Source organism: Taeniopygia guttata, chromosome 9, assembly GCF_048771995.1.
Source record: "Taeniopygia guttata chromosome 9, bTaeGut7.mat, whole genome shotgun sequence".
In the NCBI taxonomy this organism is placed as follows: domain Eukaryota; kingdom Metazoa; phylum Chordata; class Aves; order Passeriformes; family Estrildidae; genus Taeniopygia; species Taeniopygia guttata.
Genome location: NC_133034.1, coordinates 16,517,070 through 16,533,020, shown reverse-complemented (window position 1 = coordinate 16,533,020; position 15,951 = coordinate 16,517,070). Strand labels below are relative to the sequence as shown.

The following is a 15,951-nucleotide window of genomic DNA, read 5'->3' as shown; positions in this document are numbered from 1 at the left end:
GTGAATGGGGTGGGAGTTGGGGGTCTGATGGGGTCTGATATACCCTCCTTGGATCAGCAGCTCCCAGTCACCAGGGTTGAAGGGCTGTGGGATGTTTGTGGGGGCCAAAGCCCAACCTGCATGATCTGAGCCACTGTAAATCGTGTCCATGAAAGCAGTGTGAGGAGATTTACAGGTGTGTAGGGAAAATGAGGGGATGAAGCCACAAAAAATTTTACATTTATTTTCGCTTTGGCTCTGTGGATGGGACCAGGAGAAAGAAGGGACTTGAGGGCTCAGTGACAGTGAAGCAGGGCTGGCACAGGGACCCTTGAGATGCAGACAATTTAACAGCAAGCCAACATTTTTGGTTTATTCTATTTGATTCTAAGGGATTACAATCACTGCATTGCCCCACCTGACCCTGCTCTCAGGGGATCTGAAAGGTCTGATTATATTGCACTAGCACGTACCCCTGATGCAGACACATTCCAGGATGATCCCAGGTATCTCTGCAGGTCCTCAGGGGAAGGTGAAATCCTCCTGCTTTGGTCACCCAACATAAACACACATTCAAAAAATCACCTCCTCCAGAATCCTCCCAGAACCCAGAAGGCAGCTGCCTGTCCCCTGCTTCCATGTGTTGCTGCTGCTGGAGACCTCGAGAGTGAGCAGTGGAGCTGGCAGCAGTGTCTGGCTCCTCTGTGAGCCTGGAGGTGCCAGAAAAGGACTGGTGGCAGCTTAGGGCTGCTGGGGGGCCTGGCTTGGTGGCATAACATGGGGTCTCTGGATTCTTATCTGTAAAGGAGGAGCAGGCCATGCTGTCAGGGTGGCATTGGCTCTGGTGACAGTGGTGTGGGTCCCAGTGCCAGCCAAAGCACCAGTGATGCTTCAGGATGAAGCACAGCTCCTGAGCTCCTTTGAGGCACAGGGCCAGGATACAGAGCCCAGCTCAAAGTTCCCCACCCCAACACCCACGGAAACAGTAACCTGAGGACAGACCTGGGCTGAGGGGTCAATGGCCTGGAGCTGCAGTTTCCAATGCCTTTCCAGGGAGTGGGAGACAGTGGGATCTGCTTGTTCTCCTGCCATTGTTAAAGCTGGAGCAGGGAAGATGAGCAGAGCTTGAGGACTGGGGTGAAGCAGAGCCTTAGTGGGGGGAGTTTTACAGGCATCTACTCACAGGAGAAGGGCCGTGTCCTCCACAAGGTCTCCTTGGCCCTGAAAGGGGGGAACAGAACAGGGAGAACATGTGAGCAGAGGCTGGGAGAACCCCTGCCTGATGCTGGTGTCTGGGTCAGATGGCAAAGGGGAGCAGTGACTGACTGCAGGGGTGAGATGGGGCTGTGAGAGGAGGAAAAGCCCCAGCTGTGCACGATTTCTTGCCTTGCCACAAATGCAAATGAACAGAGGAACTTCCCAGCGATCCCTGGCTCCAGGGCTGGCAGGGAGCTGGGAGCAGGGGCAGGACACAGCTCTGATCAGAGCCAGGGGCTTGGGAGATCCCCTGAGTGTGGATGCCACTGCAGGACCAAGGGCAGGGGATGGAGGGAAGGAGATGCTGGTTCTTCCACCCCAGCCTTGCACTTTGCCTTTGTTCTGTTAACTGCCTGCTCTGCAGAAGAGCAAGGTCCAATTCTTAAACCACTTTTCCTTGCTCCAGGCCAGCTCTTTGCAGGCCCATGTGAATTGAAGTGGAAATTATCCGGGTGGTATGCAAATTAAAATTAAATAGAAAGCCCATCTGTAACCAAGTACTGGGTGGGATGAGGAAGAAATGTAAACACTCCCTAACGTGGGGGAAAAAGGAGAGCTAACATTCAACCCACTGATGCTATTGTACCCCTGAGCAACAGATAACTGGAAAAGGGGCTGGAAGATATTAAAAGGTCACCCAACCCTTCTCCCAGGCCAGGGTCCCTCTGCCCAAACAGATGAGTTCTACCAGTGGTGGATCTTTCAAATGTGGATTTTTGATCAGTTTTCTCCCTGACACCCGGCCTGCCACATGCCCACACCCACCCCTGTGCAGGTGCAGCCCACGGCTCACCCCTGGTGCCGGCGGCGGTGCTGGCGGCAGAGGTGCAGGGCCAGGCAGGCCGTGGCAAACAGGAGGCAGAGCAGAGCCAGGGCTCCCAGCAGGATGCCGAGGAAGGCAGCCAGGCTGATGGCCAGCCACTGACACTGGAGGCCAGCTGGAGAGTAGATGGAGAAGGGCAGGCAGCTGTGGATGGGGAGGGAGGAGTTGTGATGCTGTGGGAGAAGCAGCTGGGCAGGGTGGCCTTGTCCACCCCAGGGCTGCTGTTACCTGCACATGGGCCCCTCGGGCAGGTGCTGGCATTGGCCACCGTGCTGGCAGTAGCCCATCTTGCAGGGGGAGATGCAGACGAAGCCGATGATCCCCACGTAGTGGAGCCGGTAGCCTTTGTAGCCGTACAGAGTGCAGTGGAAATAGTCCCTCAGCTCATCCACTGTCACTGGGAAGGGAAAGCACATGGGTTCGGCCTTGCAGCAGCACCCCTTGATGCTTCCCCAAGCCTCCCCAAGCTGGATCTACGCCTGGGGTTGGGAGGCTGCCCACCCGCCTCCCCCATGGGTGTGAACCAACCCGTGGGGCACACAGGGTCATGGGGACAATGGGGACAGGGGGGAACTCCTCCCACACTCCCCAGCTCAATGCCAGGAGCAACTCACGCTTCACCAGGTCAGTGATGTTGTCCCGGTGCAGGCGCTGGAAGCGCAGCCCCGTGCCCGCCGCCCGCCGCCCGCGCCACGCGTTGAAGGCGCCGGTGATGGCTGCGGGCAGCTCCTCGTTCAGGAAGCGGATGATGCTCCCGCGGCTCTCGTAGGCAAACTCAGAAACCACCACGAAGGTGAAGCCATCGCTGTCTGTCCTGCAGGGAAAAGAGAGGGCTGCTGGTGGAGCTGCTGCTGCCTCTCAGGGTGACTGCGCCCCACCGTGCCTCAGTATTCCCATTTGGGCGATGGTAAGGAAGGGGTGAGGCAGGGGTGGAAGGCGCCAACAGGCTTGTGTCTCCAAGGGCTACCAGCATCAGGGCTGTAAAATCGGGCTGGGGGAAAATGTCCTTTGTGCAGCAGAGGCCCCATGCTCAGCCCTGCCCCATCTGATCCTTGGAGTGGTCACAGGCTGCTTCACATCTGACTCACATCTGGGTGATGTTGGTGTTGCTCTGGAAAGCTTTTACCTCCAGGGAGCCCAGGATGGCCGAGACCTGTGGGGGGAGCAGGAAGGCATTAGGGGAGGCAGAATGACACCAGCGTGGGGAAAGGTTGAAGAGTGATGCAGGCATTGAGGCCAAGCCCCAAGGGTTGCTCTGGCCTTTGGCTCATTTGCCGGGGATTTGGCACAGAGCCACAGCTGCAGCCATCATCATGCAATGGGTGCTTCCTCCCTCTGGGCTTGTGGATCTGCTGGAGCCCCAGAGATCCCATGGGAGGGCATACAGAGGCATGCCCACCCCCAGCTGCCATGCTGCCCAGTATGCCAGTGTGTCCCCTGCTCTGAGCCCACCCTCTCCAGTGACATACAGTGCTGTTGACTTCCTCAGCAGTGGTGTTTTGCAGTGTCTTGATTCTCATCTGGATGCTTCTCCGAGGGAGACCTGCTGGGGGAAAGCCACAGTGGTGGCTCTGGCATCCCAGGACCAGGGTGAGTGGGGCTGGGTTTCACCCCCTGCTGGGCACAGGTACCCACCTGAGCTGGGCAGCGGCTGAAAATCCCCCCCTGCCACCAGGCAGTGCTGGTCGGTGAAAGCTGGGGGGCAGGTGCAGGTGGGGGCACAAGTGATGGGGTGAAGGTGGCAGTGTCCCCCGTTGCTGCAGTAGCCCTCAGGGCAGGAGTGGTAGCCACAGGCTGAGCCACAGCCTGGCCTTTCACCTGTGGGATGGTGAGTGTGGTTGAGACATGAACCTGGCTGCAGAGCAGAGCCCCAGTTTCTGAACCATCCTCAGCTGCTCCATAAGGCCTTTCTTCCAAGTTTTGTGTTGTTTTTCTTTCATGTGTTAGGAATTTTAGTATAAATTCAAGGAAAAGCCCCACTCCCCCTCCTTCCAGCTGGAGCCATTAGCCCTTCTTAAATCCCAGCATTACAACAAGAGCAAAAGCCATCAACTCAACCCCACCAAAGCAATCTGAAAACAGGGCTTGATTTAGCCCCCAACTTCCGCATGTGCATTTGAACTTTGCTGGGATGAGAATTTTTTTCTCAAGGAGAAAAATTGCATGGGAAAAATTTCTCTTCCCAGTGGATTAGTGAGATCAACAGCCTGGGAAAACGAGTGGTGGCTGGACTCTGGTCCCTTCTGCTAATGACAGCAAGAGCTTGGGCACAGAGCTCAAGCAGCTCTCCCTTCTCTCCAGCCAGCCTGGGTGCCTCAGGAATTCTCTTCCACAGAGCCTGGGGGTGATGAGGACGAGGAGCATGCCGGCCAGGGACCCCATACTCACCCTGCTCACTGGCCAGGCAGGAGCAGATGTAGCTGCCCACGGTGTTGGTGCAGGTGCTGTTCCCGGGGCACTCCGTCCCCTGTGTGCACTCATCGATATCTGCTGAGGCAATGCACCATGGCACCGGGACAAACACCGGAGCTGGGGTCCCCGTGGCCGTGGTGTGAGCCCTTGTCACCTGAGCAATGCTCTCCATCCCCTGTCAGGCCAGCTGGGCAGGGGCCACAGCCACTGAAAGGGTCACATCCCACCCCAGGGAAGCATCCCTGGGAGCAGGGGTCTGGGGGGTTCTGGCAGAAGGCACCTGAGTAGCCGCTGTCACATCTGCAGGCTGCCAGCTGGGAAGGGGATAGCGACACCGGCTTAGGGAACGTGAGGAGGATGGGTGCACAGAGCACAGGTGGCATGGGGACAGGCACAGTGTGTCACCAGAGGAGCTTTCTGGTGCACTACCTGCAGGGAAGATTCCCTGAGAATGACAGTGTTGCTGTAGTCACAGTCCTGGCTCCTGCTGCACCTGCAGAGGGTGAAGCGGAGCTGGAGGAGCGCAGAGATGTTGTTGGAGCCGACAGCCTCCAGGTTGACGGTGAATGGGGCTGCCCCACGGGGCTCCCATACGAGGGTGCCGTTCTCTGCCGGGAGGAAAGGTAGGAGTTAAGAGGTGGCAGAGGAATTCCATCCCATTCCTTCCCATCCCAGCTGCTCCATCTCTCCTTCCTTACCAGATATGTTGAGCTCTGGTGAGAGATGGGGAATGAAGCGTGCACCCACCCCCAAGGCATGGTACTGCCTTCTGACCTTCTCTGTCCTGAAGGCTGTGATTGATGCGTCACCAGTGATGACAGGAGGGAAGGCATCTGAGGAAAGAGCAGCCCAGCACAAATGTGGCCTTGTCACCCCTTGGCTCCAACTCCCTCCTGGTGAGGATGGGACCCTGGCAGACGCTGTTACAGCTGCCCACCAACAAGGCCCTTATGTTGCACAGCATGGTGGCATCTCCCAGGTTTGGAGAGAAGCCAGAAATGCAGTTCCAGGAAATGCAATTCCAAAACCTTGATGGCAACTGTCCTACTGGTGGCATCTCCCAGGACTGGAGACAAGCCAGCTGGGCAGTGCAAATCCAAGACCTTGGTGACTTCTCTTCTGTCTCATATGAAGCAAGAGAGCCCAGGAAAGGAGCAGGGCACTGCCCAGTTACATCCAAGCCATGCCCTCTCAGAGTGGGGATGTGCTCCACTTACTGAGTGCTGTCTTCCTCTGCTGGAAGTCGGCTGCAAGGCTCTGGGTGGTCAGGCCCAGGGCCAAGTTCCCTGTGCTCAGTGAATCATAGATGCACTCCTTGCTGCCGTGACACTGCAAGGCTGCCAGCTCGTACTGGCTTTCATTCTCCTGCCGCAGCCGAGACAAGAAGAAGGGTGTGAAGTTCAGTGCTGGTGAGCCCAGAGGCTGAGTGAACAGGCTGTGCTCCCTGACAGCCCCTGCAAGAGAGCACGCCATGGGTACAGGCCATTTTAAGTTTGTTGTATTTTAGGGTTCCTTTTCACAGAGCAATGAAGACACCAAACACCTTCCCTTGGCATTGTTTTTGCTCAAGCAAATGTTTAAATATCTCAAGCCAAAGCATGGCCAGAAGGTGCAGAGAGGATCATCAAGAGGGATCCTAAGCCTGGACTTACAGGTCATCCCGTAGCTGTAGATCTCCTCCTCACTGCTGTTCACAGGGATGCTGGTACCATTTGGCATCTGGAAGTCATCTGCGGGGTCATGGTCCCACACACCTGGTGGAGCATCACCAGAGTGCTGGAATCCCCCATGCCAGGGTTGACCTCCTGTCTGGTGCTGGCAGTGTTTAGTTTATACCCTGCCCTCACAAGCACAATTCCCCAGTTTTCCAGTCTACTTTAGCGTGGGAAGGGAATTTGCACCCCGGCTCTGCGGCGGTGCCAGAAGCCCTCACCCAGGAGGCCCCTGGTGCTGTTGCAGTACCAGTTGGGCAGGCTGCAGACCACGCTGAGGATCCCAGAGGTGGCCGAGACAGAGACAGAGATGGTCCCATCAAAGATGGCCATGACAGAGGAGGCGTTGACTAGCAGGACACCAGGGCTGTAGTAGATGCCATCACCCAGGTCTGCAAGAGAAGGAAAGCACAGAGGGAGAGTCCATGCAAGGCTGAGACCTGAAAAGGCAACCATGGATTCCTGGAGGGGAGTGCTCCCCATCCACCCCATGCAGATCAGAGACAGGTGCAGGTGAGAGACGTTTAATGGACCTCAGGATGGCTGCCCCCGCACTGGGCAGGGCTGGGCCCAGGGGATTGGAACATGTCTGGTCCCGCCCACATACATTTAGCATTTAACAGCAGATTCTGCTCACCTTGGGAATAGGAAAACTGGATGGTTTTGTTGTTCAGGAGGACTTGGATGTCATCCTGGCTCCCCAAGGTCCACTCAACCTGAAAATCGTGGTGGATGTCCCCATCAGCCCTTCTGCTTGTCCATTCCTGCTGTCCCTCCATGCTGGGAACAATTATTAACTCTGTCCTCCTCCAGCCCAGGAAGAGAGGCTCAGCCCTGGGGCCTGTGTTGGTGTGTACTTCACCCCAGCAGACACACAACACAGCAGCTTTGATGCTTGCACAGAAGAGGACTGAGAGCTGCCTGTCACTGCTGGCAAGGGACAAGGCCACCACCACTGCCCAGCTGACCTTGACAGCACAGAGAGCTGTGCTGGGGGGCTCCAGCTCTGAGCCCCCTCCTCATGCTATTCAATGCCTGTTCCTGGTGACACCAGGACATTCTGCTTAATGAAGCTAAATGGCTGTGGGAAGCAATTCTGCAAAGTCAGGCAGAGCAGTCACTTGTCCTAAAGTGTCAGGACAAAGAATGTGCAATGAAAAAGATGAAGCCGAGCATGTTCCTCCAGAGTCTCCAGCCCTTGCTGGCCTGTTTGCAGGAGGCATTAGACATGTGCCTGGTGAATATTAGTCCATTTCCCCACTAATAGTACTTTGTTGGAGTGGTGGGAGGTGGCAGGAAAAGGACAGGGGACGCCTCTCGGGTCCCACCCACTTGTAGGTGATGCAGAGGTAATGCCCAACTTGCCAGAGAGGTTTTTCCCATTAGAGGCTCAAACTCATGCACAGGGCACCCCTACTCACTGTTGTGGTGGTGTTGGAGATGTATTGGGCAGCAAAAGCCACAAAGTTGGTGGCCTGGGCCATGCCAGTCTGTGCTGTGCGCCCGTGCAAAATGAAGCTGGTCTGGGCATCACTGGCCAGCAGCAGGACAAAGTCCCCGAGCCCATTGAAGGTGTAGGTGAGTCCATCCAGGGTGGTGAGGTGAGGGTCACCGAAGGCACCAGCTGGGGTCCAAAGGAGATGGAGATGTTTAGGGCAAAGGAAGAGCAAATGCTGGTGTCATTGCAGGGAGGAGAGCAGCCTCAGAGCTGCTCAGTGGTGGCTCAGCAGTCCCCGCTGGCATATTGCAAAGTGTGGCTAAAGCACAGAGTCCATGCACAGCTCAGTGGCCTGGCACAGCAGAGGCAGAGCCTGGGGACTCACCAGGGGTGGGTGGCACATATCCTTCACAGCCAACCCTTGGTCTCTTCTCAGCAAACTTGGCACAGAACAGGGGCTTCCCCACACGCCGGCAGCACCAGTCGAACGCTTCCAGCTCCCTGTCTGTGGAGGAATGTGATAGGGTGTGTCAGGGCCCTCGCACTGCCCGTGCTTGATGCCTGGGGTATTGATTGTAGGGTGAGGGTGGCGTTCCCACCTACCAGTGGCAGTGTGGAAGGGGAGGCTCCATGTTCTCTCCTGCCAGCCTTCGAGCAAGCTCCCACCTTGGTACAGGCATCGTACCCCGGCTCCAGCTGGGCTGGGGGACGCGCTGCGCAGCATCCTCACGGAGGTGTCTGCTGGGCCTGAAATAGTGGGGGGATCATGGCCGCCCCCAGAGCAGGAGGGGACCATCCCCCCTCCCTGCAGCTGGCCCTGGGGGGCTGTCCTTGGCACCTCTGCTCCAGTGGTAGCGGGGATCCAGCTCTGCCTGGGGCCGGGAGCAGGGGCATGGTGGCAGCTGGCTGTTCCAGGTGGCTGGCGCTGGCTCTGTGTCCAGCCACGCCAGGCACCGCAGCCTGTAATTCACCCGGGAGCGACTGTCCAGTCTGTAAATCCACAGCCCACGCACATCTGGGGGAGCAACCAGAGACAGCACTGCTCAGCCAGGGTCTCGCCATGTGCTGAGGGATCCCGTGGGACAGCTGTCCCTGCCCACTGACCTCACACAAGGTCTCCAGGCTCCCTCTAGAGCCAGCGGGGCTGTGGCAAGCCACAAGAGGATATGGGACACCCACAGTCTGCTCTTGCTGGCCAGCTCATGCCCAGTGGCTTCGCTAGCCCATCACCTCCCAGGGATGGGTGCTGGTGACACGCTCCTGGCCCAGAGCACGCAGCTCCTTCCACCCCCACCCGCCCCAGGGACCCCCGGTGCCATACCGGAGCCGGTGCTGCTGTGCTGGTCTGGTCGGTACTTGACAGCTGGTGGCTTCTGAGTCAGCTCGTTGTTTTGGGCATAGCCATCGCCGCTGCGTGGAGAGAGGAGGTTTGAGGTCATCCTTCCAACACAACCCTCCCCCCCCCATAGAGAAAGGGTTTAAATGGGGCAGGATTGCTCCAGCAGTGGGAGCTGGGCTCTCCTGGGGGTAATGCCTCCAACACTCTCAACACAGTGCTGGAACAAATCTCTGCTGTCCCAAAGCCCAGTGACATGAGTGCAGCACCTGGAGAAGCCGATCAGCACGTTGGCTGCAGCCAGCCTGGTGTAGTCCCAGTGCATCCCCCCGTCCTGGTAGAGCAGCAGGGCGAAGGAGCAGTTCCCATCGGTGGTGAGCACGGCCTGGTAGGTGCTCGTCTGGAGAAACCCAAGGCACCCCCTCAGTGCTCCCAAAGCCTCCCCTGCTCTCCCTGCAGAGCAGACTGAGGCAGTGAGGCTTTAAACAGCCATCAGCAGTGCTTTCTGTCACCTGGGTCCCACACTGCTCACCTGAGTGTCATCCCTCTGGGATGGGTATGCTGGAGCTTTCTCCCATGTCACCTTCAAGGTCCATTTTGCTACATAGGGGATTTTTAGGTATTTCTCAATCTTTGCTTCCACATCTCGGACGACAGGGTCTTGGGTAGAGCTGAGTGTAGAGTACTCCTACCAGATGGCAAGAGAGAGAATTCAATGAGTGGACTGGGAACTGGATTCTCCCAGGAGAACACCTCTGGTGGCTCTCACCTGGTACCAGGTGGTGCCAACACCCTTGGAAAAGTCTGCATCATCCCAAAAGGCAGCCACCATTGGCAAGCTCTCCTGGCCAGTGAAGCCCTTGGGAGGAGGGTTGGGGTTGGACGGGACATGGTTGTCCGTGGGCGGAAAAATGATCTGTCCGTTATCTGTAAACTAACCAAAAGAACTTGTTATTTGCTGACTGGGATAGCTTTTAGCCTCCATGGATGTGCAGAAACCAACCATTTTAAATGTAAAAAAAGAGATATTCAGATGAAATTTGGTTTCTGCTCCATTTCTTTGTTTGGATTTTTTTTACCAAAAAGGCAGCACAACCATTATGTGCTCACCAAAGGGGGCACTTACATAGAGAGCATCTTGCAGTGACTTCCCAAAGGGAAATCCAATTTCTGGCTTGAACAGGGGTGAGTTAAAATCCACCATCCTCTGGACATACTCTTGGTCCCCTCCTTCCACGCCAAAGGGGTAGAGTGAAGTCGCTGGCTCTGCCATGTGCAGGAGATCAATGAAAAGGGTGTGAAATCATTAATGTCTGCTTTATCCATCCTGCAGCCAGGATGCTGTGCCTGTGCTCTGATGGATTGTAACCCAATTTTCAACCTACTTTTGGCATGCTCTCAAATGTCCTATCTTGCCTTTTCCCATTAATCTGGCAGCCCAATGTGCAATGCAGATGAGATACCCTGGGCCAGGCCGTACCCTCATCCATCACAACGCTTGACTGGCTGAAAACCCCTTTCCTACTCTTGTCTTTGGGAAAAAGAAAATCTACTTACTGATAAGCTCATGGGTGGGCTGGGGCTCAGGTGCAGGAGTTCTGTGCCCAGTGGTGGTGAGGGCAGATGTGCCCAGCTTGGTGGATGGTCCTCTCTGCGTCCCAAAGCCATGAGACAGGGTGGTGGCAGGGCTGGTGGTGGCTGGTGGTGTTACTGGTGCCTTGGTGCCTGGGGCTGGGAGACTTCCCACCTCCTTGGCTGGGCTCACTGGGGCTGTGGATGCAATAGCCATGGTGCCTCCTGCAGTGGTGGTAGTGCTGTTCCCTGCAGTGGTGGCAGTGGTGGCAGTGATGTTCCCTGCAATGGTGGCAATAGTGCTGTCTTCAGTGGTGGCAGTGGTGGCAGTGGTGCTGCCTGCGGTGCTGGCCATGGTGTTCCCTGCAGTGGTGGCAGTGGTGCTGCCTGTGGTGCTGGCCATGGTGTTCCCTGCAGTGGTGGCTGTGGTGCTGCCTGTGCTGATGGCTGTTTTCTCCTTCCAGGCAGGTGCCTCTGGAGGTGTCTGGAAGGCAGGAGGTGACATGCTCGCTGCTTGCCCCATGTCGTGGTAGCCGATGGATGTAGGAGAAGTGGTGCCTGCTGCTGCCTCAGTGGGAGTCTGTCCAGCTGCTGCCACCCCAGTTGCACCAACACCAAGCAGGGACAAGGGGGCTGTTGTGGCCTCCTCTGTTGGGCTGTGCAGGCTGGGGAGGGGAGAACCAGACACTGCAACAGCAGTGCTGGGACCAAGGAGCCAGGGTCCAGGAGTTGTCTCCACCAAGGGGGTATGTGCTGCTGGGGATGGGACAGGCTGCCCACCTCTGATTGTCTCGCTGTGAGCTACAGCAGGGGATGGGGCACTGCTGGTGCTGGTGGTCCGTGCCGTGACAGGTGGCATGGCTGTGGTGACCCCGGTCACAAAGGTCTCCCAGCCTGTGGAGGTGGTTGGCAGGTTAGCATTGCTGGGGAATGTGCTGGTGGATGGTGTGGTGGCCGGCATGGTGGCCAGGTATGTGCCACTGGTGTTGGAATCAGGGACACGGGTGCTGCTGGTGCTGGCTGAGGGTGCTGCACCCTTGGTGCTGCTCTCAGAGCTGCTGGTGTCCACATGGGCAGTGGTGCCTGTGGCACCTATCCAGGATGCAGCTGTACCCTCCTGCACATTTGTGTGGCCAACAGCCAGCGGGGTGATCCCAGCGGTGGGCTTGTCCTCAGTGCCAGGTGGCTCTGGTGATGGCTTGGCAGTGACAAATGTGAGGCTGGGAGCTGACCCCGCTGCACTGGCACCTGGGTTCTCCTCCGTGCTCCCCTCCAGGAACCCCATCCCCATTGCTCGCCCTGTGGCACCGTCATTGGGCTGGGGGGCACCCGAAGCCCCCATTGCTTGCAGTGGGGCAGCCAGGGACAGTGGGGACGTGACTGCTGCCATCTCTTGGGGGATGCTGGATGGGGACATCTCCAGAGATATCCCTACATTGGCTCTGCCTTCCAGGAGAGAAGGGACATCTGCTTGTGATGCCGTGGGGACAGTGACTGCTCTGGGTCCCCCAGGGGTATCCGATACAGCTCTGCCAATGCCTCGTGCAGTGTTGGGTGATGGCTTCTCTGTCCCTGGAGCTTCCACAATTTGGGGCCCAGCCCAGAGCACTGGGGTTAGTGCAGATCTGGGTGTGACACCAATTCCTGGGCTTGTTGAGCCTGCTGTGGGACCTGGCTGGCTGTGGCTGGGGTGTGCATCAGGCACAGGCAGGGTGGCTTCGGTGTCCCCCGGCATTGTGGTGGCACTGCCACTGGCCAGTGATGCTGATCCCATCCCCGCTTCACTAATTGGAGTGCTGCTAACCAAGGAGGATGGATGGGTAGCTGGCACAGTCCCGATGCCAAACGCAGCGATGGAAGGTGATGGTGCAGCAGCAGCAGCCCGAGGGGCCCTGTCTGGCTTTGCTCCACTGGTGCCCATGAGGGACAAAGGCGTGGCCATGCTGGGAGTGGCTGAAGGAGAACCGCTGGCAGCTGCCTCTGCTGTGGTGGTCCCAAGGCCTGTTGAGAGGGACTGAGGGAGCAGAGAGCCCATGGAGCTTGGAGAGGGACCATCAAGGTCATTGAGAGCTGCATGGGGGGACAGACTCATGCTGAGCCCCCCTGGTGCGTCCTTGGTCTCTGGGACGGCAGTGCCTGCTGTGGCTTTGGTACTGGCCTCATCCCTGATGGACACCAGCTCAGCAGTGGTGCTTCCCAGAGGTGGGATGTGCTCTCCAGCTACGACATCCATCGCTGTAGCCAGTGTGCCTGCAGCTCGTGTGGTGGCCTGGGGCTGGGTGACGGAGCTGTCTGTGGGTAGCCCATGTCCAGCACTGCCCGGGACTGTGCTGTGGCTGGGGGGAAGCGTCTCCCCTGTGCCCAGCACAGCCTCATCAGGAAGCTGGGGCAAAAGGGCTGGAGGCAGCTGAGTGGGAGCCCCAGGAGGGTCCTGTGAGGCACTGTGGCCAGCGTTGGGTAAGGTACATGTCCCCGGCTCTGCAGCCTTGCTGGTGCCAATGGTAGTGGAAGAAAAGGCTCCCTCTGCGGCCGTGCTGGGGGGACTGGCTGTGGCTGCTGTCATCTTCACAGGGCTGGTCCTGTCCTGAGAGATGCTGGCAGCTGTGGCCAAAGGTGAGCTGGCCTCATCCAACCCCAGTATGACCTCCTGGGGCAGGAGCATGGCAGTACTAGGTGGCTCAGCAGAGTTCCTGCTTATGCTGGGGGATGGTGTCGCTGTGCTGTGCTCATCCTGGGGGAGCAATGGCTCTGTGGTCCATGCTGTCACTGGCATCTGCTCCACGGTGACAGCACGCAGGGCAAGACCCACCGTGTGCTCCGCTGGCTTGAAGGACAGAGGCTGCATGTGCCAAGTGGTGATGGGAGCTGGAGGGATGCTGGTTGGGTGGCCGGCAGCACCTGCAAAGGAGAGCCCAGCCCCTGGCCCTGCCTGGGGGCTGCCTGGCATTGCAGCACCCCCAGGGAGAGCTGCTGGGCTGGGAGGCTCCTCCTGCTCACCACTACTTCCAGCTGGGACTCTCTCTGTTGCCCGTGGCACCAGGATGCCTGTGGAGCGAGACAAGGCGGCTGCAGCTGGATCCCCCCCGCGGCCCCAGCAGGCAGGAGCTGCCCGCCGCCTTACCTGAGCTCGGGCTGCCCGCGGGGGCGGCGGTCGGGCCGCGGGCCGGGGGGAGCTCCTGGCACACGGCCGGCTCTGAAGGCAGCTCGGCGCTGCTGCTGTCGGCCACACGAGAGATGCTGCCCGACTCGGATGAGTCCAGCGTGGGGACAAGGGGCTGCCCCTTCATCTCCCCGGCTTGTGCAGAAGGCGGGTGAGGGCAGGATGAGGAAAAAAACCAGCCCGGAATCGCCATCACCCCCAGCCCTCCTCCCTGCTGCGGGAGGACCGACACCAAGAACAGGACAGGCACCTTCACCCAGGGTGAGTCTCTCGATTTGATCCACAATTCCCGCCACCTTCCCCTGCTGCAGCTGGGGACCGTGACAAAGCTTTGGCACCGGCGGACAGAGAGGGCAAACCCCGGCCGGGCACTCGTTGTAGCCGCCGGAGGTTTGAGTGCAGCCCATCGCCCCCCCTGCCATCAGCCCCCCGGGCAGCCCGGCAGCACTGCGAGGGACCCTGGCACTTACCTGGCAGCACCCAGAGCCCCCACAGCACCCAGCTCCAGAGCGGCCACGGGCCCCGGCACCCCATGGCGCTGCTCGGTGTCAGGGCAGAAGGCGACACGGCTGCGGCTCTCAGTCGCTCTCTCAAGGGAGCGCTCAGGGTGACTCCGCCGGTGAACACTCCTGCGGGTGGCGGGGACAGGGACACCACGTGCCCTGCCTGGGGCACTGACGTCTCCGTGTCCTCGCAGCCCGCGCCGAGGTGGCAGCGTCCCAATTTTGGGGACCCACTCATGCCGGGGGCCACACCCATTTTGCCATGGGAAGCTTTAAGGTCCCTCCTAGGCCGACCCCACTGTTGACAGCCCGCGGCTGGGGTCTCCAACCCCTGGGGAGCCACCCCCGGGGGGTTCAAAGTCACTTGGCATAAAGGCACTGGGAGGGCAGGTGGGGACAGGGGTCCCAAACATCTCTGGGTGTGGGTCAGTCCTGGGCTCTGCACCCCCATCCACCCTCTTGGTTGCTGTCAGGTCCCTCCACACTTGGCTGCATGGCCGATAACCCCTGGCAGGGGTTGGCTTGTCACCAAGGAGGAAGAAGGAAGGAGCAGGCTACCGCTGGTGCCTTGGGGTCCCACGTATTGACCCTGCCCTGTCCCCCCTTGGGCACTGCCGGTCCCGAGCCTTATCTGCACATCGCGGCAAACGCCCACACAACCCCGGATGGAGGGGGTGGGTTGTACCGCATCGGTGGCGGGGCCAGGATTGCCCTGGGTCGCAGGTCACCTTCCAGCAGTGACAGAGGCCGGATGGACCCTGCTGCGTGAACGGATCCAGTGAGGCCACTGCAGCAAACGTGTTTGCTTCTTCACAAGGTCTCCCCCAGCTCCAGGATCACTTAAGGAGAGGGAAGGAAGTCAGTGATGGTGTTGTTGTGCCTTCCTCGCTTCACTGACAGCCATGCCGTGGTGGCTGCACCTCACACAGGAACACAGAAGCACAGAGTCCCAAGCAGCGACGCGTGACTGTGCTCACAGCAGCACCAGCTCCCTGTCCTCACGCTCAGGGAGGGCCAGGGGACCAGAACAGAGGGAGCTGTAGGTGCACAGGATGTGGCCAGGTACCATCTCCCACAGGGATGGATCCACAGGGTCATGCCAAGGCATCCCTTCCTCACCGTGTACGGCAGGGTCTCTCCTCTGAAGCCACCAGCTCTGGAGCAGAGTATCACGGGGAGCAGGCCCACCACTGTCAATGCACCTGGTGGGTTTGGGCACCAAGATCCTCCTCCAGCTGATCCCAAGATCCCTTCCTGATGCTGCTAGAAGGCAGCACTGCAGGAAACCCAGCCAAGGAGCTCTGCTACCCACTTGGAGGGGGGAGTGAGCGCTGACACCGGCTCTGGGACCCCATAGGAGCCACCCCTCCACTCCTGCACCTGCTCCCGGCTCCGTCTGCAGCAGAGACACCCGGTTGCACAATACCTGCACGTGGGTGGGGGCGATGCTGGTCCTGCCACTCCCTGCCCGGGCATGCCCCAGGTGGCAGCCAGGAGCCGCGGGGGGCTCCCCTGCAGGCAAGAACTGCTCAGAGCAGGCAAAACCATGCCCAGCCTTCAAACGTTGGGCCTGGGGGTGGGATATACTGTGACTAACTCCAGCAGCCCTGGATGGGGAGAACTTTGCACCCTAAAGCAGCCTGGGAGGACTCAGCAGGAGGTTTTATAGGTGCATATATCACACAGCTTTCTGAGGCTCCCCAGAGTCCCTGCATCCTCTCCTGAGCTTCATCCCACAGCAGATCCCAAGGGTCGCAGT

The 15,951-nt window shown here is 58.8% G+C and overlaps 1 protein-coding gene across 2 annotated transcripts; it reads right to left on the bottom strand.

Moving 5' to 3' along the window:
* Window positions 1–325: 325 nt before the first annotated feature.
* On the bottom strand, window positions 326–14,270 carry MUC4 (mucin 4, cell surface associated). 2 transcript variants are annotated; one of them, XM_072933474.1, is made up of 27 exons: window positions 10,515–14,270; window positions 10,084–10,223; window positions 9,727–9,891; window positions 9,490–9,645; window positions 9,227–9,357; window positions 8,943–9,031; window positions 8,460–8,636; window positions 8,225–8,368; window positions 8,007–8,126; window positions 7,605–7,807; window positions 6,821–6,899; window positions 6,405–6,575; window positions 6,124–6,225; window positions 5,689–5,925; window positions 5,170–5,304; window positions 4,901–5,079; window positions 4,626–4,785; window positions 4,448–4,546; window positions 3,695–3,877; window positions 3,529–3,602; window positions 3,148–3,212; window positions 2,674–2,873; window positions 2,288–2,456; window positions 2,030–2,203; window positions 1,163–1,200; window positions 982–1,079; window positions 326–777 (listed from the first exon to the last, which is right to left on the bottom strand). In XM_072933474.1, exons 1-27 carry the CDS (start codon window positions 13,474–13,476, stop codon window positions 721–723), a joined length of 6,507 nt encoding a protein of 2,168 aa, XP_072789575.1. In that variant the 5' UTR covers window positions 13,477–14,270; the 3' UTR covers window positions 326–720. The 2 variants fall into 2 exon arrangements, with proteins under 2 accessions (XP_072789575.1, XP_072789576.1); XM_072933475.1 differs by having other exon boundaries at window positions 2,030–2,174.
* Window positions 14,271–15,951: the final 1,681 nt, after the last annotated feature.

What these genes read in the sequence shown, in the direction of transcription:
- MUC4 (XM_072933474.1), bottom strand. Translation starts at nt 13,476, where the DNA reads ATGCCAGGCAGCCCCCAGGCAGGGCCAGGGGCTGGGCTCTCCTTTGCA. An exon ending in CTACAGCTACGGGATGACCT is followed by an intron (nt 5,926 to 6,123) that starts GTAAGTCCAGGC and finishes GCTCTCTTGCAG; the next exon opens with GGGCTGTCAGGGAGCACAGC. An exon ending in CATCACTGACCTGGTGAAGC is followed by an intron (nt 2,457 to 2,673) that starts GTGAGTTGCTCC and finishes TTCCCTTCCCAG; the next exon opens with TGACAGTGGATGAGCTGAGG.